Raw genomic sequence first — 26,815 nt, forward strand, 5'->3', positions numbered from 1 at the left:
CACTTTGCTTCTACTGTTTTAGTCTCTGTTTGAACTGTTGACACAAGACATCTATGGACATTTCTACCTAGCAACAGGGAACAGTAGGCCAGTAGGCTAGCCCATATGGGGCTAGACATGCAGCTGAGAAAACCTACTCATGCACACATTGGGCAATAATGTCACACTCGAATGAGCTCTTTACAGAACCAGACAGCATATGGGAGTGTCCTACTAAACTAGTGCCAAATATAAAGATGTAATATGCCCCCTGTGCTAAAACACAGCCATGTGGAAGAACATCCCATTCCCATACTCATGAGTACAGTAGTCTGACATTTATATTTTTTTGTATAAATACATGCCAATATACCACATTCCTCTAAAAGAATTATACAAACAGTGGCATTTTCAAACAATACACAGGTATTCTGCATTTCTTCTTTATTTTTATTTTTCAGCAAAAAAACAAACCACACACCACATTACATTTTATAAACTGGAATACTCATTGTGGATGTATAGAAATAAAAGTTCAACTTAAAACCTGAACAGTTTACTCCTAATATCAGTGATGATAGCAATAATATTAATCATAATAAATGTATAAAAAGGAAAGTGTTTTAATTTATTAACTTAAAAAAAACTTTGGAAAAAAAACGTTTTCCCCCTTCAACATGCTACTTTACAAATTCATGCAAATGTAAAGCTTTCTAAAACAGTCACTTTCAAAACACTCCCCACGTGAAATCCAATAAATTATAAAATATCACCCTCTTGTCCCTGAACTGATCCTTGAGAGAAAATAGTTTAGATTACCACAACAAAGACTCTAAATGCATCCCAGTTTCCATTAATGGCTTCATCTGGAAAACATATTACCTTTGTTACAAGTTAAACCATGGAGGCAGCCACTGACTGGGCCAGTATCAACTGAGAAAATAGATTAAATCCAGTTTTAGACTGACAGGTTTCTTTCAAACATATTTCTGGCATCATTCAGCAGTGAAAACGCTTTTTAAAACAACTAAATTCTGGGAAGAACATCAAAAACAGCACCATTTAAATTTTTCCTGGATTCTTTCCAACGTGACACATTGTCTCAACAGTAAATAATCTACAAAGTCGTACATCTTAGGCAAGTCCAAAAAAGATATTTTATTTGCTTAAATATAAGGTTATATTATACTCTTTTTGAATCTCTGTTCTTAGCATGCAAGATGGGTGCTTCTCATGTGTTTTAATCCAACATTGCCCTGGTTTGGTCTTTAAAAGTTGATGGATCCAATCGCAGGTTTGAGCCTGCCCCGATCTAGCTGGTACACCTCCAATGCCATAATAGATGCATGATTATATCAGAGCCTACAGGTTTGTCAGTGTTGTTGGTGCAAAAAAAGGCCATCAGCGTTAATTGAGCCATTCTTTTAAACTCAGTTAAATGCAATTGCATCATATTTCCTGCAAATTGCAAATGTTTTTAACACCTTAAAGTTTGTACAGACTAAGAGATTTTTCGCAAATCCTAAGAAAAACTGTCTATTTTGAAATTCAGTATCACATTAACTCATGACGTATGACATTTTGGATGTCACATTTTTGGCACGCCTTTATTTACAGGACATGACTGATTTGAGTGTCGAGATTTAAAATGGATCTAAAAAGTTAGCACACCCCTGTTTGTTTGACAGGTTTTTGTGCTGTAAAAACATAACAAATCTTTTCACACCCTTAATATGACCTTTAAGCAGTACAGGGCAATAAAAAACTTAAATATTTTAAATTTAAAGTGCGTTATCAGCTGTTCCAGTAGTCTTTTCCTGACTTTTTTTTGTCGCATCTTACAAAAACAAACATTATCTGTGAAGAGCTTCTAAAGCATTGAAGGGATCTCAGTGTCAAAAAGTATCAGTCAGAACACAGCAGATGTTCACAATTTGAAGGATTTGTAGCGTGGGCAAACATTGCCAGGTCTAGATGTGCCATGCTGGTAGACTTCTACACAAAAAGACTGAGTGCTGTAATGAAATCAAAAGGTGCTTCATTGAAGTACTAGCTTAAGGATGTACAACCACGTTAATGGCCACATTAAAGGTGGAAAAACACTCAGAAATAATTTGTCGTGGTCTTGTTTCTTTCATCACCTAACTCTGGCATTTTAACAGAGGTGTGTAGACTCTTTATAACCACTGGTTCCACTTGGCCTCAGATTTGACTGCACAATGTTTATCTTTCAGCTGTTAGTAGTCAAGGTTTACTGCTGACAAAAAATAGGAATTTATCCTGAATGTCCTTAAAGGCAACATTGTCCATTATCAGAGAAACAGGTGACCAGAAGTAAATGAAACAAATGAGAAAAAAAACTACAATGCTGGAGCCTAAATGGTCACATCAGCCCTCTGTAGGAGCATTAAGAACGTGATCAATGAAAAGCTGCCAATCATACAGGTCTTTGTAGTCTCAAACAGAGAACTGCAACACCCATCATGCCTTGCTGAGATGAAAAGTACAACATTGACTAACTAGCAAAAATATTGATAGTGTTTTGTTAAATATGTCCCTACTCTATTCAGAGGTTATACATTACAAAAGGACTCAGCAGATGCATTATGCATAATTATAATGCTTTGTGCTTTAAATCAACCAAAAGATCAGCTCTCCCTCACATCTGGTAGCACTGATGTAATAAGGACAAATAGGTTAATAAAACACAACAACTGGCAGAAAACCACATTTAACTCATGTGAACAAGAAATGGCAACACACATTTGTTTTTGATGTAACAGCAGACACTCAAGTAAAAATAAAATTAAGCACTGTGCTTGTATAGTGCTACAGCTAAACGTTACCTACTGTAACTTTTTTAACCACCTTGAAATTTCTTTGCTGTTTTGTCTTGATGGATTTTTCTTCTCTGCAAGTTTGCTCTTAAAAATGTGAACTAAACTCGTTGATTTAGCCGGTAATATTCTTGTTATAAACATACTTGCAGTTTGGGCACATTCCTGGACTTAACATTTTTTCTGTCTCTCAAAAACACACACTGTAATTACTTTTCTTTTCTTTTTTGGCGTACGTTCCTGTCAACAGTCTTAAATTGTCATGACTTGTAATTCTATGTGCTTCAAAATGACTAGTGCCAGATTATGGATAATGTGATGCATGTTGGCAGGCTGCAGAGTGGTTACTAGTGTTTTGATAAACGAGTCTGTATTATGACAGTTCATGTTGGCTGAGTAAAGTAGGTGAAGCTGAAGTGACATAGTTTATGGTTGGTTGATACTGGACAAGAAAACCATTATAGGCCCTTTTTGGTTGGAGCGCTGAGTTTCCTCATTCCCCTTATCCTGCACAGCAACTCGCGGACAAAGTCCTGAAGGAAGAAAAGGAAAACACAGTTAGACTGCTCAGCAACACATATCAAGTTCAAGGAAATTATTAAGGAGGGATTTAAATGCTTCCAGCAAAGGAATGTTTTTTTTGAGTCATCAACCTTTGTTCAGTGCTGGTTTGATTCTACATAATAATGCATCTACCTCCTTGTTTAGAATTGTAGATAACTGATAAAACAAAAACCTTAAAATAACTAGCTTTAATTTTGTTGAAAGATTTGTCTATTTATAAATGTTAAGACATTATTAAAAAATAATAGTTAAAACTGTTAGGAAGAGATGTAGCTAAAGCATTTTAGGCAATCCCAATGCTACAACAATAACAGTGGCGCCGGAATAGGGGGGGCCAGGGGGCCATTGCCCCCCCCACTTTATGGCCTTGACCGGCTGTGATCTGGTCCCACCAGATATTCACGTGGGCTGGACCCGATTGTGCTGAGAGGCTGTGACGGATCTCTCTCTGTCCCTCTCTGGTTCTCTCGCTGTCTAGAGACAGAGTCACAAACAAAACGTTTGTGCCTCTTGAAACCTGACAGCATCCGCAAAAACACGCACAGCGTGCTATACTTACATGCGCAATGAAATCGGAAGCGCACAATAACACCCGTGTCCAGTTAACATGATTGTTATGAATAAATGTGCAATACCGGACGTTTCACCGCAAAGTTGTCAAATTCTGGGATGAGTGGATGCCAATATGTTTATATAACACCTGCAGTGTTATTAACTCACTAAAACTGCAAATAGCTGCGTTCATGATTAGTCTGTCATCCATGCGTGTCCCAAAGGCAGCTGCAATTTGCAACAGCACCGCTCAGTGCGCACCGATGGCAGGTCGCTATGTGGAGAAAATGCAGGCAGATGAAAAGAACTGCAACGACCTTCTCTGTTCGTGTGAACATCTTTGAAATAAGAAAAGAATAAAATAATCAGGACCTGTGGCAGCCTGTCAGGGTCATTGTTTCGTTTTCTGAATGCAACGCCAGACAGAAATGGCCGTGACATAATCTCTCCAGACACCAGGACGCATTAAACAGTTTTTAATGAATGGAGAACTTCTGTTTTACTTTTTCTTTTATTAAAGACAATATTGGTTTATATGAAAAAAAGGAAAAAACGGTTGTTTTGTCAGCAGACGTTCTGCAAAAACTGTTCAAAAACATAACGACAAAATAGAAGACAATGTTTTATTTAAATGTTTTATTTTCTTTATTTTAATAATATATTACATCTGACAAAATAGGTTAACAATGAAAACACCACTGTTTATCATGATTCTTATTCGTGTATCATTGTAGGCTTAATGATTGTTCTTAATAAATTGTTGTTAGGATTATTTGTGATATAATAATAGCCTGTAACATGCACATATTTGGTATTTCCCGGGTTATATTAGATCTCAGTTCAGTGACGTGCGGTGAGGTCCATGACTGGTGAAGCCCTTAGAGTCGGATGTACAAATATATGCTTTTTCTATATTGAACCCAATATAGAAACTGATATTTAATTGTTTTTAACTCAGTAAAAACTTAGTTGTTTTAAAAGCTTTTAATTATGCGTTAATTAATTCTATACTGTTCTACAATACGATAGCAAGAAAATCTAAATATTTAATATAAGATTATCTAAAATAATTTTTTATTTTCCGCTGGTCCTGCGGCTCCTCCATGGGTTGCAGGAGGAACTGTGACCCGATCCAGAGGCTGCAGGTTCAGCCGAACTGGAGCAAAACCACAAAGGAGGCCATGGACTGTGAGGGAAGTCGTCCACTCCTGACGGCGGATCCTCCTGTGGACTCAGTGAGGACCACAGCTGGCCTGGCACTGAGCGTTTTCCCGTGTAGCGAACAGATGCCCTCTGCTCTGGCCGCTTGAAGCACGCAGGAAGTTGTTGTGCTGCGTCATTATGATCCTGCTGCTGATGTTTTTCCTTCTGTTATGTTTTGCTCCTGCTTTTCTGCACTGTTACAGTTTGTTCAGTTGTGTCGTCACTGTTAACAGCAGCAGGTTTTTCATGTCAGCCTCCGCCCTGACGAGATTATTTATCCTCCCTGTTCATTTGTGCGGGGCGCCTCTGACTGCGTATTTACGCACTCGAAGCCTTTACGCTTCTCTTTACGCTTCTCTCTTATGAATCTGGGGTTACATAACCCTAGATTCTATGAGAATAGGCACAGCCCTTTAAGGTCTGAGCTTCACTGGTTCCTAAGAGTTGATGAAAAAACATCTTTGGGAACCGTTTGTCCGGTATCACCATTTTTGCTGAGATCGGGGTCTCAGCACTAACCAACAGTAACCAATGCCAATACATTTTTACAAGAAGTAAAAAATATCCGATAGTAGACTTCCAACTATTGAGAACCTCTTTTATGTTTCATGATTATTTGCTAGCTTGTTTTCTAGAACGTAGAGGAATGTAAATCTAGATATGATGCCCAGCAGCTGCTTGATGACATTAACTTTTTGTGCAATGGGTGATAAGCAAAAAAGTAACATCAGATGCTAAGCAAAGATTATTGTTATATGCACTGATTAAAGAAAAGCAAACAGCAACAAACAAATCTAAAAATGTATCTTCAAGGTAGATTTAGCCAATAAGAAAGGAAGATAAAATGTTTTCTCAGAGAATCAAGCATGAGGCTATATCAAGGTCTATGATGGCGTGAGTATAAGCTACCTCATTATACATGACAGTGTTCATGATCTAATTCTAAATGACTCCCCCTTCCTTCCTTTATACCTGCAGTCATCTTTTACCCAGCAGGTGTTTTTTCATTTACCTCCGACACACCTCTTTCTCATAACTCCTCCATTCAACCTCATGTCTTTAATCTTCTCTTATTTTCCTCGCTCTACCACTTGGAAGCAATCTCAGTGTTCTTTCACCTTTCCTTCACATTTATCTTTTATATCAATTACCCCTGTCTTTTATTTCTTATTTCCACATGACTGAAAGGACATGTTTATGGGTAGATGTGTGCACCATTTTTGTATCCTTGTGTTGGGTAGGTAGAGCTTAAAATTTCACAAACACAACTTTGAATAGGTTTAAATTGGTAGAGTTGTTTTTGAGCATTAAACATTGGTTTTTAGTGTTATTTGTTGATTACAGCAAAGGTAAATGTAATTGTTGGGCATTTTCTTTGATAAAAATTGATAAACGTAGGGTGTGTGCAAGTAGTTGAAGGTGTAAAGGTGGTATGTCTCAGCACACATTGTTACAGCTGAACAGCTTGTAGCTGTTGATAGCAATGGCTTTGTAACGGGGTCACAAATACATTCATGATGACAGATGGGGAGCTCAGCCTGAGAAAATTTGCCATGTGTGTGTTAATGTGATTGGTTGGTAATACCTTTAATCATGCAAATAGCCTAATGCCACCTCATCTAAACACAGACTCCTACCTCTGTGAACACATTAGCGTGAATACTGTAAGCAATGAATATAATGAAGTCCCATAACAGGTAGCTTATTTGTGCTTGTGCGGGCATTGTTAATTAGATAACTATCGACATACTAGAACATGCTGGGTGCAGGCTGTGGTTCTAACGGTGTCTGCGCCCCAAATAAACTCACCTCTGTGGGTTTGTAGCAGTCTATTAGTGATTCCTGTGGAAACAAGGGGGAAACAACAGTTTTTGAGATTAGACAATTGAACATTGTTTTTAAAACCACAGCATATCCTGCACTTCTGACTTTTACTTAAACAAACTAACAGATATTCTGCTTAGTTGTTAGGATCTAGCCTTTATTCATATGAACATAGAAAACATCTGTGCATTTAAATAAATGTTCGAAAATGTTCAGAGATTTTAAGAATAAATGGCAAATTATCAGAGTCCAGCAATGTTCACAAGTCATTTTTCCGAAGTCAAGACTCAAGGCTTTTGTGCCAAGTCTATGTCAAGTCTCTAATGACTGAAATAAGCATGCTCTCATCAAATGCATACCGTCCAGATTGCCAATAACTTAGTATAGTATAGCCCGTGCATAGTTAAGCCCAGAATTATTCATACCCCTGGCAGATTTAGGTTTAAAGTAATCTTTTAAGATTAAGGGCTTGCTTTCATACCGGAATACTTGAAATAAAGATTATTTGTAAAGTCTCAGACTATAAGTCTACATTTGGTCTGAAGTCAGTTTTTGCAGCTTAAGTAAAACACGAGTGTAAATCTAAAACCCAAGTCACCACCTTTGTTAGGCACTGGTGTCTTTCTTCCAAGATTTCTTTAAAAACACAGTTGCAAATAATGCAAATAATGATGTAGAAATCTGTAATAGAGTAGAAAGACAGAAATGCTAATTCCTTTACCAACAGAGCACTGTTCAAGAAAACAACAACAAGTGTAACCTCAAGGCAAGAATTATTTATAGATTGTATTAAAATATAATTTTAAAAAGTTGTCTTTAGGACAGGCAGGCTCAGAAACCAGTATAAAGGTATACCACCGTTTTAAGCGATTCCTGTTTCAAAGCCACAGAGATTTTACATCATAGCATTCTAAAGCTTTAAAGTAATTTTACTAAGATGTCTTTTTCAACTGTATGGAGCCACCCTTATAACCTATGTTGCTTTGCACTGCCATTCAGCTGGCTGAAAGTAGGCTTATATGCTTTTTCTTTGCTTACAACAAAGACAAATTTGGCTATTTGGAGATATTTGACATGGGATAGCAATGGTGTGGGTACTAAATAGGCGCCACAAATTACCCCAATCCTAGCAAGTACGTCTTTTGAATTTTTATATGAATAAAAAACAAAATCAGAAATGTATTGTATTGATTATTAGAACTGCAACAATCCAAATGTTACATTAGTTTTGCAGCTGTATGATAATAATTTCAATTTCAATTTGAAAAAAGGCAATTAGAGTATATTATACTTTTTGTATTTCTGTATAACTACAGAGATACCACAAAGCTTTGGTGTTTATACACAAGGTTATCATTCTGTGAGAATCTCATATGAGCCCAGGTCTAATTCAGACATGAAAAAAGAAGCAAAATGCATTTAATAAAGGCCCGAAATCAGATGTAGTTTATTCACCAATTTACAGTGGCTTTATGGTCACATAAAAACAAACACAAGCTTATACTTTTTGCATTTGCTGTTAGCTGCAGCTAATATGAAAGAAGAATGAATTGTTTGGCTGTTAAATGCAGACATTACTGACAGGAAATGGGCAAAACTAAAAGTAAATATAGTTTATCAGAATATTCTTGCCTGAGCGAATATTCAAATTTGCCATATGAAATACTTAAAGTATTACACAGCAACTCTTGAAACAGACAGACAATATAAATTTTCTCATCTGCTGACATTTAGTGTTGAATTTTTAAAGCTGATTTATTCTCAGCATCAGCCTTTATCATCACATGATAAACAGGTATTTGAAGCAGTTGACTATATTAAATACCCAGAATGTCTAATTGTCTAAGAGCCAAACAACCAACCACAGCTCTTTAGAAATTTCCTGATTCACTTTGTGCATTTACACACATTCACAAGAATATACCTGTAGTTTGCTAGCTCTCTCATCATCACTGTTGACCTCCAACAAGTCATCAATGTCTATCTCTACCTCTGGCATCTCCTCCTCCTGAAACACAAGACAACTCTTTATTAGAAAACAGACGAAAATACTTTAAATGCCAAACAAGATACAAAAATAAAACAAAAATGGAACTAGAATATTTGTGTTGGCAATAGGCCTATAAACACTGAGATAATGCTGTGTCTTTGCCTGTTATGGATATTTGGAAATGTCATTGTGGTTGGAGGCTCAACGCCACATCAGAGCTCCAATGTTTCATTTTCTTTCACCACAAGGTTTTTGCAGAGGAAGCAAGCAGGGAGGATAAACATTTCCCTTCAAGCCACCGCATGACGTGTCCTACAAATGCTGTCCTTTAGGGAGGCATAGAGCGCAGGCTCTATAAGGAATCCAGTTATTGTCCCATAATGTTTGCGTGACATTTACATAAAACATTAATACTTAAGTAACTGCTGCTGTCAAACAAGACAGAGAAGATCTTTTGACCACCTTCTACCATCTTCTGGGTGGTTGGGTTTTAGTGGGCAATCAAGGCAAAACTCTCTTGCTGTTTTTGCATGTTACTCTTCATTCCTTCACAACAGAATGACTTTCAACAGCAGATTTTGTGCCAAAAAGCCAATATGCTCAACTTGCTGATAACACTATTTCTCTGTCATTTTAATGTGTTACCTTACAGAAACATTCTGGATAAATGTATCTGTGAAATGTGCAAATGCTCATATATTTGCTTTGTGTGTGATGAGGACTTGATGATACATTTTTAAGTGCATGTATGTATGCTGAAAGAGTTATTGTCTCTCATGCTAAAAGGCTTCATCACTATCTTTGTTATACACAGGTTAAAATGAAGCCCCTTACTGAGGTCCAGGAGGTGCAATCTAACTACAGCAGGATGGGAACATTGCTCACAGCTACCTACTAAGCATCTTTTTATAACAATACCTGTGAGATAATTTCTCATCTCTGTTGCTAACACAGCAACGGGAGTTTTATTCTGGGCCTCTGTGTGTGTGTCTGTAATATAGCCAAGAGCACAGCATGGTATTAAGACAGAGAGCATTACAGCAGGGATGATATTAGCTCTCAGAATTATAGTCACTACGCTTCGTTTTGTGTGGGCAGGTTGATGTGAACAAAGTGAAATCAGTGTCAAACATAACCATTATAATAATGCATAAACCTATATTCTTAAAGCGTAATGTTAAAATCATGCTAATGCTAATTAATTTGACAGAACTGTAGGCAATATGGTGTATTACTAGTAAAACTAAGCAAATTGTTCTCTAGCAGATCGTTAATATGAATACAAGTCAACATAGACCATTTACATATTATAAGATGCTTTAATTTACTTTCCTAGCTTGTTTAATTATGCACACATGTACACACAAGGCAGACCTCGATTCTTATTTCTAACCTTTGGTATTTCAGTCTTTCCAGTAACAAGCGACCCTGATGAGCAATAACCAAACATCCATGAAACTTACGTTTAATGGTTACGGCAGATTAGAAATCACTTGAAACCAGATGTTTGTATGCACTGTATTATCTTTTTTGTCACTGTCTGACATAAAATCAGAGTAAAAATGTCCTACTTTAGCTCAGTTAGGATTACTAAAGTTATTTACATTTGCTAAATGCCAAAATAATAAGAGAGCTGATTTTTTTTACAGATATGTACTTATTTTCTTTACCTTCTACAACTTCAGTTATTTACATATGTTTCCTTCGTATTTGGCAGAATAACATTTTAAACTGTATGACTCGGGTCAAATATACTGGATGCCCCTCCACAAGCTTCTCATAATATTCCTCCAGACAGAACTACTGTAACTGAGTCTGGTTTGGAGACCACCTTCCTCACACACACCTTTTTAGCTCTGTCCACAAATTCTCTAAAATTGAGATCAGGGCTTTTTGACGGCCACTGCAAAACATTGACTTTGTTGTCCTTAAGTCACTTTGTAAGTAATTTGAGTCCATGATTAGTGTCACTGTCCATTCGGAAGACCCATTTAGGCCAAGGCTTTAAGTTCTTGTCTGATGTTTAAGATATTGATTCAATATTTCCAAATAATGTTCTTTGATGATGCTATCTATTTTGCAAGGTGCATCACCCTTTCCTGCAGCAAAACTAAAACATCCCCTAACATAAAGTTGTCACACCCTATACTCCAAAGCTGTGATGCGGATCCCAGGTTTGCAAGCTTTCCTTTTTTTCCTCCAAACTAATGTTTGTTATGGCTCAACACTTCAATTTTAGTGTAATCAGAACACAGGACATGTCACCAAACTTTAGAGTCTTTATCCCTGAGTGCATTTGTAAACATATCTGGTTTCCTCACTGAGGAAGAAGCTATTACTCCATTATGTCAAACAAGGAAGCAGTGAGTTAGAGGTGCTACCTTAAAATATATCCATAGTTGTGGCTTTAGTCTGATTTAATGTCACACATTGAGAAAAACAATTGTGTATTTTCTACAGTGTATGTACATATCTGGTTTCAACTGTATAAAGGAACTCAGTTATTAATTTCTAACTAAATAAATTAATGAAATAATTATAACAAAATTTTAGACATTTAGACGTTCTGCTTTACCATAATAGCTTATTGTTTCCAATATAAAAAAAACTAACTAAAAACAGACTTTAGGCAAAGAATTATGTAGAGCCATTTACATATAAGCAAAAGGACTGATTTTGCAGTGAGCTTTTTCTAAATCTCTGGAGAACTCTTATTTCTTAATTTTGACAACTTAATATATACACACTGAAACAAATCACTATTGCCAAAATATGTTTTCAGATAAAAATTCAAATCATAACTACATTAAAACAGATATCAAGAACAAGAAAGTTACACTTTGATCCAAGGTCAGATTTTACTTATATATTCATCATTAACTATGTCATTTATGAAGAATACAGAATGAAATGCCATATTTTAAATATAAAAACTGTGCCATATGCCTTCCATTTTCAGATGATAGATTGAACAATGCTCCAAGGCTGGAGAAATTGTTCTTTTTTCCCCAATCCCACTTTAAACTTCTCCACAACTTTTTCTCTTACCTGTGTGGTGTGTTCCTTGGTCTTCACAATGTTTTTTCTCCAATCTTTTCTAACAAGCCTAGTATTTATACTGAGAATTAATGACAATTTATGAAAACAAGTTGGTTGGACTAGATTTTATGTAGGGGTACCAGAGTAAAAGTAGGAACTGTATTGTATAGATTAGCATTCACAATCACAGTTTTTTACACTGTCTACCACTGTCTTTAATAGAATTAAAATTTTAATACAAATAGTCAACATTTTGAAACCAGTAATTAACTGTATTAAGCATTAGATGATCACACTTTAAGACATTATTCATAATATATATACATATATATATACATATATAATATATATTATTATATATGTGTATATTGTACATTGTAAATTTTTATATTCTGTAATACAAAAACAAAACCAAAGAGCAAAGTGTACCAGAGTCAAATTCCTTGTTTGTATGTACGAACTTGGCAATAAAGCTGATTCTGATTCTGATAAACTAGCCTGATGAAATGACAACATGGATGTTCAGGGAAATTAGGACAAATGATATAAAGTGAGCAGATGACTTCACTGAGCTTCTCCCTTAGGATTTGAGGACGTACAGCAAAGCTCAGTCCCCTCTGTCTATCTATCCGTCTGTCGGGGTCATCGCTCACTCACTGACCTCTGTGAGAGTCTGACTGTTCCACTTGTCAGCAGGCAGTCCATCACCCCACATCACTGTGATTGATGTTGACTACAGATATGGGTGAAGCATGACCATAGGCAATTGCCAGGCTACATACAAATCCTCATATTCAAACAAATTGTTGCCATCATTAATCCTCACAGAGGCACTCGACTCTTCGTCTCTTTGTGTGCAAGTGCCTTCAAATGTATCAGATGCTACATGCATATATCACACGCTGCAGATATTTAGTCCTAGTGGAGAGGGAGAGCTTAAAATAGTCTAACCCCCCTTCCATGACTCCTGGGAAAATATGTTTTAGTGCCTACAGCAGCTAAAGTCAATGATATGACAGCAGGCAACATAACAAGTAAAGCAGCCAATCGAATATTTAAATGCAGAAGCAATTTTAAAAAGGGGCATTTCTGTCCTTAACTGCTATACATAGAAGTAGAAGTTGTTGCAGATAATGGCTAATTTGTGTATTTGCATTTGCAAATAAGAGATATAATGATGAAAGAGTTGGTGTGTGAAGAGGATGTGTGGACAAGGAGCAGTGTGCATGGTAGTGAAGGCAACTTTGTGGAGACTGTGTGCGAGATCCAGCAAAGAACCGAAAGCCTGACAGAAAAACACAAAGCTGGACTGTCAGCCTGTGAGCTTGCAGTGTGCGCAGACAGCTGAGGGAGCATGTGTGTCAGGCTTGTTTTCACCGTCAGCTCAGCAGCCGGCAGCTTTTTCAGTTGGGTTCAGCAGTGGTGAGGTGAATCAAAGCTAATGTGAACAGCCCAGCCCTGTGAGTCAACACAAACTCCTTTCAGACTTTTTTCAAATAGTATCCATGAACAAAGATACAAGCAATCGCTTTTTTATTTTTGGCTAAATGATTCACTGCATAAACCAGACCGACCAGTTCCATATAATTACAGTTCTAAAGGAGAGAATTACCCCACCGCTAATGAACTCACTGGTTTCAGTGCAGAGACGTAAAACTGGTTTTAAATATTACCAGGCCAAAATTGTGAATGGATATTCATAACTTTATTGGCTTTTTTGACTTTTGACTTGCCTGTTAAAATGTCGAGCAAGTCTGCAAAACCAAAAAACAACACCTACCTTTTTTCTATTGCTGCATGCAATACCACACACTGTAGATTGCACTATGCAATGTTTAATGAAACAAAGATAAAGCCAAAATGGTTTCACAAAGTACAACCCAAAACATTAGATGTGTACAAAATATATGAAATCCAATTTAAAGGGCGTATTCTTTATTTTTTTCTATGACAGTAAATCCAATACAACTTAATACAGTTAATTACAATACAAATTAGGTTTTGAGCTACATTACAATTTCTACTGGATACACTAAACTTTGGTTGAATGCTTTTACATACCCAATTTGTAGCTCTCTCAACTCTCATTTAATCTCATACTTGTATAATCGGTCTCTCTTTGCCTTTCCCTGTCAAAATTTTTAAATATGTTTCAAAAATAAATTACTGGGTTTGTTAGAAACAAAGAAATGCAAAGAAAATCCAATGCTTTTAAGTAGGATAAGTAGGATTAAACAAATTAACACATTACAGATGTAGATTTTTTTGCATTTCTTTTATGGTATTAGGTGTACAATATAGTAAAATATTATTTTATTTAATTATTCTGTAGATTATATTAGCCTTATAAATATGTCATGCATATTTGACCTACATCTACATTTCTGACCTACATCTACATCTATGCCAGAAACTTTCCTAGAATCATTTGTGTGATTATTGTGCTGGGTGAAGGATTTACATCCAACAATGAAAACATGTCTGAGGAGCCTGATAACAATTTAGGCTAATGTGTGATTCCACCTCAGACACATTGTAGATGCAGCGAGATCTCACTGCTCAGACCACATTCAGAGGTGGACTGAGACGCATACGGCCTCATGTTTTCAACAGAATGAGCAGTGTAAAATACAACACATTTTGCAAAATCTTGGAACAATATGGAGACCTGTGATCATTATTAGTCTCATGTTTCCACAGAAAATACTACTCAAAGTCAACCTGTGTGTAATTTAACTTAAACATTAATACAGATGTTCTGTGGAGAAAGTATATGGCTCAACTGCAAGGCATTTGAACCGACTAGCCGGTCAGGGGGAGCATTGCTTAGAAAAACATCCACAAGTCCTATGGTTATTTTGTCAGCACATTTTAATTTAGTTTTAGTATAATTCTTTTGAATAAAATGTAATTAAATTTTAGTCACAATTTAGGAATCTGTAGTCATGTTTATTTTAGCCGACTAAATCTTACTTATTTTAGTTAGCTAAAATGTGAAGTAAAAAAATAATGCATTTTTATTAGGAAAAAATATTTCTTTTCACCTTTGAGAAACTGTTTTTCTAGGATGGAGTGGATTTCGAATTCGATTTTGCATAACACAGATGTTGATTTACTTTTGTCAACACTAGATTAATTGTCCGTGGCTATTTTTTGTATTTTTTCTAAAATTAGGTCTTATTTATCAAGATTTTTAATTTGTCATTTTCACCACACTTCTAGGGAGTCTGCAAAATGTATCTAGATTTCATCAAAAAAAGTTGACAAAATGTTTTCTAGTAAAAAAATTACATCACACTAGGCCCATGGTACCTCTGTAGGAGCTGCTGAGATCCAAAGTTCATGGTGGAAGAATGCTCTGCTTTGTGTTGCTCTACAATCCTAATAAAATCCATATAAATGTGTTGTTCTGACTTGACAAAATGTAACAAAGTTGAAGGGGTATGAATGTTTTTTCACATCACTGCAGGTAATAGGCAAGGAGAAAACAGAAGAGAATGTGGATCTCCAACAGATACAAAAATGTTGAGTATCATATCCTAAAATGTTGATGTGTACAAAACAAAAAAGACAAAGAAAAGGTGGGCAAAAGCTCCAGAAAAGATAAAATGGATTAAGAAAGACATTAAACGCAGATACATTGAGATGAAGTAAGAACAGATTAGTGGGTCACTGTGATGATGATAATGAGGAAGAGAAGGAAGGGGAGGATTGTGCAACGCTGTAAAATCTCACAGCTCAGCTTTCTTCCTCTATTTTTACCACACAGTGTCACATCTAAATCCCGAGGAGCTCAAGGTGGGCAGAAATTATCCCCTGAGATTACGTTATTGAGGATGGAGGAACTGAAACCACAGAGAATTTACAGGATGGGATGGGAAATTACTCTGAAGGATCAAAATAAGGGAAAGGGACAAACACTAAAAAACTCTCTGGAAGACCAGAGAGACTTGTGAAGATTACGTTTAGGCTCTACATGGATTACATTCTTCTTATTCCTCCCCCACGTTTAGACACCTCTCTATTGCCATTTGGTGCAGCAGTTTGCTGAAACCATACAGCGTGAATAATGTGACTTTACTGGGCGATGCTAGCAGCTGCAGTTGCAGCTTTTCCCATGCTGATTCAGCTCTACTCCAGAGGAGAACTGCTAGAAAACAGAGGGTTGGAGGGGGGAAAATCCTTGCAGTTAAAAATGTTAATAATTAGCACAACAGTGACCCTCGAATCCTCTGTATGCATAACATTTAAATCATTTACCACTGATTGGAAAATCTGCTTTGTGAAAACAGAGTTAAATAGACCTTGATGCCATTTTTACTCTAATAATACCACAGGTTTCAAATGGACCGAACTTATAAAGCACCTTTCCAGTCATACCAACCACTTAAAGCCCTTTACACTAGAGCTGCATTCACCCAATCGCACTTACGAAGGCGCACACATTCATACACCAATACAAGTGCCTAGCCCAGGGCCACATCGGTATGTGGCAGGAGCAAGCTGGACTCAAACCCAAAACTTTCAGATTGGAAGGCAACTACTCTTCCCACTAAGCCACAGTAGTTTTCATGTAAAGCAGATATAGTAAGTAAGGATTATAAAAACAAATTAGATTTCAGAAATGCCAGGATAATGACAGATTTTGTTTCGAGATCTTTTAATTATTTTCTTCATACTCATAAATTTGCAAACTCTAATCTGACTTTCTATGTTTCTTTGAGCAATGACCCCCATGTTGATACAGTGTTCGCTTCACTGTGTATAATGAGACATGTCTGGGACAAAGAATCTGCCTCCTTAATGAACGTTACGATGACTGGACATTTCCTTCCATGTAATTGTTTAAACAGATGCAAGTGGCACCTTTAGGCATGTTGGACCACTAGTTTGCTGAATACTGGGCCATTTGCACGTTGCCAGACGCCACTATGCCTTTCCAACGTCATCGGCCATTTTGTACCGCAGGATAGTCTGTTCCTACAAATCACAGCGGGCACCGCGGCTAATAAGACGGGGACGATGCAGCCCTGAGGCCACCATCAACTATATAACAGAATATGAGACGGCCCACCATGCTTTCAGCTTGGGACCAAGACGCGGTTACCACGCAACTGAAGCAGCATTCTGGAGAAGAGGTCCCAAGTGGATTTCATTTATTCTCCCCGTTGGCCAACGAAAAATTAATGAAAGAAGTTTCTGGAATAGGAAGGCCAGAAGTTTCAAGTTTACCGATCGAAGACGTGAGTTTAACAAGGAGATACGATTTTCCTCCTTGTTTTTGTACCAGTCGACTAGTGACGGTCCGTCATAATTTTTCTACCTTTCTGCCACGGAGGCCACCAAGGAAGAAAACGGACTGCTTTGCTGAGTATCCGCGGACGCGTGGAGCTCTTCACCCCCCCCCTCCCCCCACCCACCCTGCTCAGAGGAGACAACAAGTAAAATCCACCTTTTATTTTTATTTCTTTATTAGGAATAGCTTGGGCAGGGTAGAGGAGGTTTTAGTGCGATGTAGAATTGCCACTAATAGTCTAATGTGTTCTGAATTGTGTGTGCATGCAACCTTTTTTTTGAAAGACTAAGACTTTATTAAACTTGATTTTCTTCATGAACTCAGAGGCAGTTTGATGGATGTTTTGAAATATACAGTTAATTACTCTTTGGGTCCTCTATGTTGTAACTAATACCCCTCTTACAGCTCTACATAATCAGCTTGCATCAGCAGCCTCACCAGCAGCTCACATCAACATATGGAGCATATAGTGTTGCTAGACAGAATCGCCTTTGTTTATATATTTAAGGGTTAAATATTACAATTTCATTATCAAACAGAAAGATACCACGATGGGATATGGGAGGCAGAAGTTATGTTACTTTATTTGCAATCCCAACAGTTCCTCCCTGAGGCAAATGAATTGACAGCTGAGGCCCATTTTCACCATGAAAACATCAATAGCATTGAGGTCAAAAGAAGCCAGCCATTCAACAAGCAGAACAGGCGGTCAGATTGTATTTAAATTAAAGGTTTTCCTCTTTTTAAAGGAAGTGATGTAAACAAGATTAAGCAAAGCTGACAGGAAATAGGAAATAAGAACACCTCCTCACTGAACTCATCCAATTCTTTTGCTTTTGCATGAGCCATTTTGCCCATGCAAAGGTGGATAAACAAGAAATACACACACTCGAATAGGCACACTTCTGTCTGAATTTAAGAGTCAAAACAGCCGTCATCTCCTTTCTTTTTCTTCCATCTACTCCCTGCAAATGCAGACGCTGCTTTGCATCTCCTCCTCCCAGCTCCGAGCACAGACAGTGAGAGTCAGTGTTCCTACACGCCCAATTTACAATCCTACTGACAGAGAAACCAGTAGTTAACCGGATCTGTTTGGGGTAAGGGGGGATGTCTGGGGAAGACAAGAACATCAGTATGAAATATCTAAGAAATGAACTGATTTTTAAAGTGGGATGTAGGATTTCTTTCATTGATGGATATTTTGGTTAGATCCGACGGTATGATGATTATTATCTGTTCTTCACGGCATACATAATTCTTGCAGTTCCAATGTATAAGTGTTAAAGGTCACCATTTGCTAGAATGTTTGACATCTATTTGGATGAAATCTACAGGGATCCCAAAGTGAGAATGCTGGACGGAAGATCACAAAGAAAAAGTGGAGATTTGTGAAATTAAGAAAATGGAGGTGGAAAAATGCAGACAGTAAAAAAATGATACAAAAAAGTAGCATGAGCAAAAATGAAGAGCCATTAAACACACCATAACCTTTGTCCTCAGTGTTGATATTTGAAATTGAGACTCAGCACAGCCAGTGTGTCTCAGCAGCTGGTGGATTTCTGCTAGCGGAGAGGCCACCTTGTCAACACCTCTGATTTGATTAGCAGCAGATGCATGCATGTGAGTAAAATGTGAGGACGTGTCCTCGGACACAGACGCTTGGCGAGTATCTATTTTAGTCCGTGCGATTTAAATGGCAACGATAAGAAATTTTCAAGCATGGATATTGTAAACACAAGACTGACCTTCCTTCATCTCTTGGTCTGTGCATCGGTCAGTGCAGCTGTAATAATTTAATTAATTGCTGCTATTCTGGTAACCAAATATTCACTTGGAATCTACAGTGAATTGCAGAAGTCCATAACTATGGCACTTTTTGCACGTTTTGTCCAGTTACTTTAATGTATTTTTTTATGTTTTAAGTGATAGCCCAATACAAAGCAGCACATAATTGTGAAGTGGCAGGAAAATGATACCTGGACATTTACAAACTATGTTTTTGTCCTATTCTTCTTAGCGAAGCAGCTCAATCTCAATTATAGTGGACGCAATAGAGTAAATTGCCTGCACTTGTATAGGGCTTTAACAAGTCCGAGGACTCCAAAGTCACTAGTTACACTACAATCCGTCATCCACCCATTCATACACTGACAGTAGTAGGCTAGCCACAGATGCCCTGGGACAGACTGACAGAAGTGGGGCTGCCATACATTCGGCATCACCCAAGGACACAATGACTGAGATGGATGGAGCGGGGTTCGAACTAGGCGGCAACTCAACAGTTATAGGACGAACCCCTACAACCTGAGCCACCGTCGCCTGTATGCGAAGAGCAGTTTTCAAGTCTTGCCAGACTGGCAGTTTAATATAGATCTGTGCTTTGACTTTGTTAGTTCCTCCCACCTTCCCATCTGCTCTGACCAGTATCCCTGCTGAGAAAAAAACATTGCCACAGCAGGATTTTGTCACCACCATGTTTCACCATAGGGATAAGGTCTTCAGGGCAATGTACAGAGTTAGCTTTCCACTAAACCTAACATTTGCATTTAGCCCTAATAGTTAAGCTTTGATCTCTTCTGGCTTGAGTATCTGCTTTATTATGTTTACTGTACACCCTACATGGATGGTGGCAAACGTCCAACATGACTTCTTGGCTCTTCTTTGAGCAATAGTTTTTTTCTTGCCAATCTAAAAAAGACCAGATTTGTAGGGTGTCAACAGATAATCCAACTGAGCTATGGATCTCCGCAGGCCCTAGAGAATTACCGTCGGCCTCTTGGTTGCTTTTCTGATTTATGCTGTCCTTGACAAGTCTGTCAGCTTAGTTGGGCAGCCATGTCTTGGTACCTTTTTAGTTGTGCCATATTCCATTTTGGAAAAATTAATTAAACAACTATTAATAAATGTGAGATGTTCAAAGATTTTTGATATTGTTTCATAACCTAACCCTGGTTTAATATTCTCTTCTTTCAGGTTTTTCAAGACAAAATGTGAAAAATCTCGAGCATGAACATTTAGCAAGGCACTGTACTTGTTTGGTTGCATGCCTGCAACATGTCATGTTAAGTAACTCTGTATGTAAAGTAATACTCCTGTCAGTGTATGCCGACGTGTGTTTTCCCTAGCATGCTATTGAACGACTCTAATGACTTGAGCTAGAATTCCACTCCTCTGGTTTTATACAAGGCTCACGTGCTTGCTCTTGTTCCCCAGCAAGAAACACATGACAGGCACACAGGGGGGAAAATCATATTGACGGTGAAGCAGGAGACAGAGAGACAGAGATGAAAGACATTTTAAAGTAGAAGTGACACTTGACACTTGAAGGGCAGCATTCCGCAACAAAATGCAGATTTATTTGTTCCCTACTGATATTCACGAGCACAAATACTACCTGAGGCCCTCCTATACAAAATGCAGTTTGGAAATTAACCAGCACACCTCACTATAGTGGTAATGATCCAAGAAAAGCAGGAATGGCAGTCAGATACATTTGTATTAATGACAACAAGATGCTTAAACTCAAAGGTTTGTATTTGCTCCATTTGATCTGTATATGTACACTGATCTGCCAGATCACTGCCATGCTCATCGGTTTATGAGAAGTCCCCAATGTGCATCTGCTTAAGAGTATCGCAGTATCATCAGCCTAAAAAAAGGCCACATGGCTTCGTGCAAACCCACAGACACCAAAAGCCTGAGGACAGAAGTCTTGTATACCAACAGTGTCTGAGCTGGCAGAGCCGCTGAAAAGAAGGGCATTACTTCTACTCATTTGCATCTCGAAGGCTTACACATGACACAACATGGAGCATTTAAGTGTATAATGGATTTACTGCTGTCAAGAAAGGGTTTAGGTCTTGCATTGTCTTTATTGATTGCTCTTACACAAGCAGATCTATCAGTGTGCTGACACATTCTGCCTTTTAATCACCTAAACTGGACCTCAGCATTAACATGCACTCCATTATAGTCCACATCATCTGTTAAAGTAGAGTGGGGGTGTGTTGGTGGGTCAGTATTCACAAACTGACAAGGACTTTTGACTTCTTCTAAAGAAGAATTAGAAAACACAACCAAAATTGATGGAGTAAAAAGAATATCTGAGAACATCCGTGAATGATAAGCATGGTAAGCCGTCGTCGAAGCTTCCACATTATACTTCTTGCTGCTCTCTGCACTTATTCCTCCGTTTTTTAAACAGAGAGATAAACTAAGTCAGCTAATCCCTGGAGACCAGAAGGGCATCTCTCCCTGTTGAAGTTCACATTTGGTTTTTCAATTACTCACAGAGCAAAGGAACCAGAGACTCACACAGAGACTAATAGAAAATAGGTATTTGTTCAGAAAAAAAAGAAAAACAATGACAAAGCAGAATTACATGTAAATTTTTTAGGTTGCACAGGGAACCTTTTATGTGATTCTGTTGACAGCTTTCAGCAATGATCTTCATTGTGCACTGCAGCGGTCCATATCCGAGTGACAAGCGGACGGATTAGAGCTTTGCTCCGGTCTTGTGTGGAAAAGAAAGAGCTGGACTCAAAAGCAAAGCTCTCAATTTATTGCTCTGTATCTATGTTCCATCCCTCACTCATGGTCATAAGACACAGATCGTGTCTGAAAGAATCCGATTCTCGATATAGGTGTATAGAATAAGATTCCTCAGTAGGGTGGTTGGGCTCAGCCTTAGAGCTAGAAGTAGAAGCTAGAAGTTCAACTGGTCTTCAGCATCAAAAGGTGTCATTTGAGAATGCTCGGGCATCTGATCAGGATGTCTCCTGGGGGGTCCCAATGGAGGTTTTCTGCACATGTCACACTGAGAAGAGACCCAGAGTTGATGGGGGGAGTATATTACTCCATCTGGTGTGCGGTCTGCAAACACTTTTGAATCATCCCAAATGAGCAGGAGAGTGTTGCTAGTAAGAAGGACGTCAAGGTTTCCCCCCTGGACAGGCTGTTCCAGTGACCTGATTTGGACTTAACAAAAGAGGATGGATGGATGGATGGATGGTGTTTAAATGGATTGATTTTCAGATAACATGACACTTTTAAAAAAAATACCTTCAGCTGATGCTGTATTTCATTTGACTGGAGCTCAGATCTGTCAATAAATTCAAAGCTAAGTAAGTGTATTCTAGTTGCAAGTCAGAAAACTGGTGGAATTTGCTAAAGGTTGTGGTGCTGACTATTATCAGTAAGTTGATAACATATCTCTTTCCATTTATGATTTCAAACCATAAACAGACCTGCTGACAAGATTGTACGAATGTAAGATTGTACGTTTGCATGTTTGGCATCTCCACCAAGAACACCATTTTCATCACTTAGCCTTGTTTCAACCTAAATCATCACTGTGTAGGAAAATCCCATTGCATCCTTTTTAGTAACCCAGGGAAAATCAAATTCTCACCAACAGAAAAGCACAATCCAGTTTTTTCCATCATATTTCTGTTTCTATAAACAACCTACCCTGGCTTAAAAGAACACAAGCCCCTATATGATAGTCTCTAAAGTACCATAAGGTTTTTTTTAATGAAACTAATACAGAGGAAGACCTTTAGGCAAGACCACCATGGTCAAATCTCCAGCCTCCCAACCTACATGTATCTCACACACATGCTTAAAGCACACTCCTGAATCCAATTTGGGTTTTAACATAGAGGTGTGGATGGAGTGTGACTTCCTGTTTACAGCCATATAAGCCACGAATACTGGTAAGCAATAAAAGCCACCTGCTCAAACACTGGCATTGTGATGAAGTGAAAGACAGCTTTAACAATGTGCTGAAATGACAACGTGTCAACATCATCAGGCACTGGTTTCAGTTCCGCCTTTTCTTGAAATCCTTCCAAACTCCGAGTCACCTCAGGCTAATAATGCTCTGCTTATCAGAGACTGCAGTAGAGCTGGTGGAGGGGTCATCATGCAATATTATCCTGTTTGCTAGTTGGGAAGATATGAAGAGGGGTCATAAAACTGGGGATGTCTACACTGCATGGACTGAGGTCAATTAGAAAGAGTGTCATGCAACAGAGAAAATATGTAAGTATTTTAGTTATCATTATAAATCTAAAATTCAGTTTGCTTTGACATGCAGCCAAGAGCTCAATCAGCCTTGAAATGTTTATCCATTTCACTTGGAAACAAGGCTACAGCTTATTGAGCTCGAATGAGAACCACACCAGAGCAATAAATAGGGCCATAAAGAGAGGGAGAAGCTTGCAAACAAGATGACAGGCATGTAAAAAGCATCAGTCTTTGTCGGAGAGCTCCAGAGAATATCACGTTTGCTGTATTTTCAGTATAGGGGAGGTGGAAGTACGGAGCTTCGGGAAATGATGCACACATGCAGAGTTTATTAGGCTCCATTGTGGGAAATATTTGCATTGCAATGCTCTCTAGGCAGAGGTTTGGATGGTTGCATTCAATGGCCTGCTGTGATTTTTGCTTATGTTTACCTACTGAACACAATGCACACATCCAGCTTGATATTTTTACACTTTGTTGTGTTAAAATCACAAACTTTAATGGATTGTATTGATATTTTATCTGATATCTGAAGTGAAATATGGTTTTAATTTTTTTCCAAATAAAAATGTGAAAAGTGTTGTGTCCATTACTCTTCAGTCTTTTGAGGGCATGTCTCTCCCTGCAAACCATTCTAACATGAATATGACTTGATCTGATCAATTCCACAGTAGCTTTGGCTGAATGTTCAGAGCCATCGTTCTGCTGGAAGGTGAACAGCTGTCTCGTGTTTTTTGCAGCTATTAACAGCTTCTCTTCCAGGAGTGCACTGTATTTAGCCACATCCATCCTCCCATTAACACTGACCAGCTTCACATCGCTGCAGAAGAAAAGCATCCTCATAGCATGATCCCACCACCATGTTTCACCAGGTCTTAACACTGCAGTATTAGTCTTCTGGTACACATAGGGATTTGCATGTAGTTAAAAAATCTCATCGGAACAGAGCACCTTCATGCAAATGTTTACTGTGTCCCCTACATGGCTTGTGTCTACAGCCTAACAAACATGTTTCTTAGTACATTTCTTTCATAAAGAACAAATTTGTGGTGTGCACAACTGATAGTTGTCCTGTTAACACATTGAGAAGTGAATCTCCTTCAGGGTATCCCTTTAGCTACTTGTCTGATTAATGTTCTCCTTGCCTGGACTTTAATTTTAAGTGGACAGTCGTGTCTTTGTTCCCTTGCAGCTCTGCCATGTTCTTTCAGATGTTAGTTTTTAATAGTGCTCCATGAGATTTTCAACTCCTTAGATGTTGGTTCATAACCTAACCATGTTTAAAACTTCTCCAGATTTTCCCCTGAGCTGTCTGTTTGGTAACTGGGCTTTCATTATGCTGTTTATTTGTTAACGTTCTTAAAAACCTCTGAAGCTTTGGGAAAACAACTTTAATACGTGACTTCTAAAGGCAATTAGTTGCAATAGATTTTATATCATGGTGTCAGATATATCATTTTCTTTTCAATTCACAATTAGGCACAACTCTGTGTTGCTCCACCACATAAAATCCCAATAAAAAAACATCGATGTTTGTGCCTGTAATGCACCAAAATGCAACAAAATTCAAGGTGAGTGTATAAATTTGCCAAGCACTGTAACTAGATGGACAACAATAATACCAGCTGCATACATTCTCATCTTTTTATAATCTATCAATGGTGTAATCTATGTGTGGATTCAGGTATATATAAACATATGATTGGCTGACTCAAAGGTGACAGATATATTGTGTGTGCACATGTGTGTGCTTGTGCAAAACCTCGGTTGCAAGAAGGGGTTTCGAGTCGGAGGAAGTGATTGGCTGGTGAGGAGAGTCACAGCATCAGCACATCCTTTTAACCCAGTGCCCTTCTTTCCATCTTCTCAAACCCCCATCCCCCTACATGGTTCTGCATGGCAGCATACTGTATGTGGCAGAGAGGAGAGTTATAGTGGGAGGAGGATTTGCTGTTCTCCGGACCCCCCCGACTCGCTGTCTCTCTTTCCCCACATGCGCACACAAGGCCTCCCCTCCCCCCCTTTTTTAGGTGTTAAAGAATGCGACGCGCAGACGTGCAAGCTACAGTAATTTGGCAGCCCAGATGCACCCCAGAAAAGTGGAAATGGGTTAAAAGGCCAAAAACGTACCTACATAAACGTCATAAGAATATACTGCGACGCCAGCACCATCTCATAAACCAGATGGTTTATGAGATGTTTTACTCTCAAGGATTTTGATGAAAAGGGCTGTTAGTGTCTTTTACAAGAGAATACACAGATTTTACAGTCTATATAAATGGATGCACACGTTAAGCCCTTTTTATAGCTGCAGGCTTTGGAGGAGATGGGGAGCGACTGGTGCGCAAAAGGACAACCATGCGGTTTCTCTGCTTTAGCTTTCGGCCCTGAGAAAATCAGTCATCCGTCTTCTGCTCAGTTACAAATATAGCAAATAATACTCTTCGCGTCAAATTATTACACGTAGACCACTGAATATCTTTATATTAATGCTGCAAAGTAAAAGACTAGCTTCCGGATGTGAAAAGTTTGGATTTCGTGGGTGTGTTTTATTCTGATTAATTTAGTCTGCATGTGGCTACAGTGCAACCACAAAATGATGAAAACGTGTAATCCTTAAGATAATTCAGGTAATAACCTGCATGATCCAGTCTGTCTCCATGTGGATTTGAAGGGCGCTCCATTAACGGAGGGTGACCCGTCCTTCACTCACCTCACAGTCATACAGTTCGCTGAGCTGCTCGATGATCCACTCCTCCAGGACGAGTCTCTTCCGCAGCTCCTTCCTGTCGTACTTGACCGTCACTTTGCCCTGCTTCTTCTGCACCGGGTCGTCCCCGTTGATGGGGCTGGAGCTCACGCAGCCCACCCCAGGCGCACCTTGGAAGAAGACGCGGCTGCCGGCGGTGGGCAGAGGGGTATTGGTCTCGGTGCTGGCGGCCGACATGGCGGGATGAGAGGGCTTGTTGCTTGGATAAATGTGTTAATGAAAGTGAGCAGGGGGAAGAGAGACACCACGGTGCTGCACGGAAGACAGGAGAATGTGCAGCAGCTTTTAAACAGTTGCTATTTAAAGCGCAGCGCCGTGGAGCCGAGAGGGCGGAGCGAGCACTGGAAGAAATGCGGGATGGCAGGCGCTGGTTTTTTTTTTGGGTGAAATTAAAATTCCTGTCTCCTATAAATAAAAGGGAAGAGGATAATGTGACGATGACAGATAATTGGAGAGATATGCAACAAAGAGTTTAATATACATCCGGAACGTGGTATTGGTAGGTCCTAAGGTTTAAAAATCTACATATTCAAGAACAGGTTCTGTTAAATCATATATCTTTTTATTTATTTCTTTGTTTTCATTTTTTGCAGTGAATCAACCAATTTCCCTCAATGGTGTTGATATGTGCACCAGTGCTGATGACAGTGGCGCCATCAAAAGGAGGACGATGGTTACTCCTATAAATTTGCTTGACAGTTCAGTCATATGTACAGGTATATCTCAGTGTATTA

At 38.5% G+C, this 26,815-nt stretch overlaps 1 protein-coding gene across 1 annotated transcript; it reads right to left on the reverse strand.

Annotated features, from left to right (window-relative positions):
- Positions 1-408: 408 nt before the first annotated feature.
- Positions 409-26,540, reverse strand: ppp1r14c (protein phosphatase 1, regulatory (inhibitor) subunit 14C). The gene is made up of 4 exons (XM_047388098.1): positions 26,025-26,540; positions 8,884-8,967; positions 6,945-6,977; positions 409-3,349 (listed from the first exon to the last, which is right to left on the reverse strand). The coding sequence occupies exons 1-4, from the start codon at positions 26,256-26,258 to the stop codon at positions 3,275-3,277; spliced, it is 426 nt and encodes a 141-aa protein (XP_047244054.1). The 5' UTR covers positions 26,259-26,540; the 3' UTR covers positions 409-3,274.
- Between the last annotated feature and the right edge of the window lie 275 nt (positions 26,541-26,815).

This window comes from Girardinichthys multiradiatus, chromosome 15 (genome assembly GCF_021462225.1).
Source record: "Girardinichthys multiradiatus isolate DD_20200921_A chromosome 15, DD_fGirMul_XY1, whole genome shotgun sequence".
In the NCBI taxonomy this organism is placed as follows: domain Eukaryota; kingdom Metazoa; phylum Chordata; class Actinopteri; order Cyprinodontiformes; family Goodeidae; genus Girardinichthys; species Girardinichthys multiradiatus.

Excerpts from the sequence above, each read along its gene's own strand:
- ppp1r14c (XM_047388098.1), bottom strand. The coding sequence starts at position 26,258 with ATGTCGGCCGCCAGCACCGAGACCAATACCCCTCTGCCCACCGCCGGC. Across the intron at positions 6,978-8,883 it reads AGAGAGCTAGCAAACTACAG|GAATCACTAATAGACTGCTA; the intron begins GTATATTCTTGT and ends TTGTTTCCACAG. Across the intron at positions 3,350-6,944 it reads ACTGCTACAAACCCACAGAG|GACTTTGTCCGCGAGTTGCT; the intron begins GTGAGTTTATTT and ends TTCTTCCTTCAG.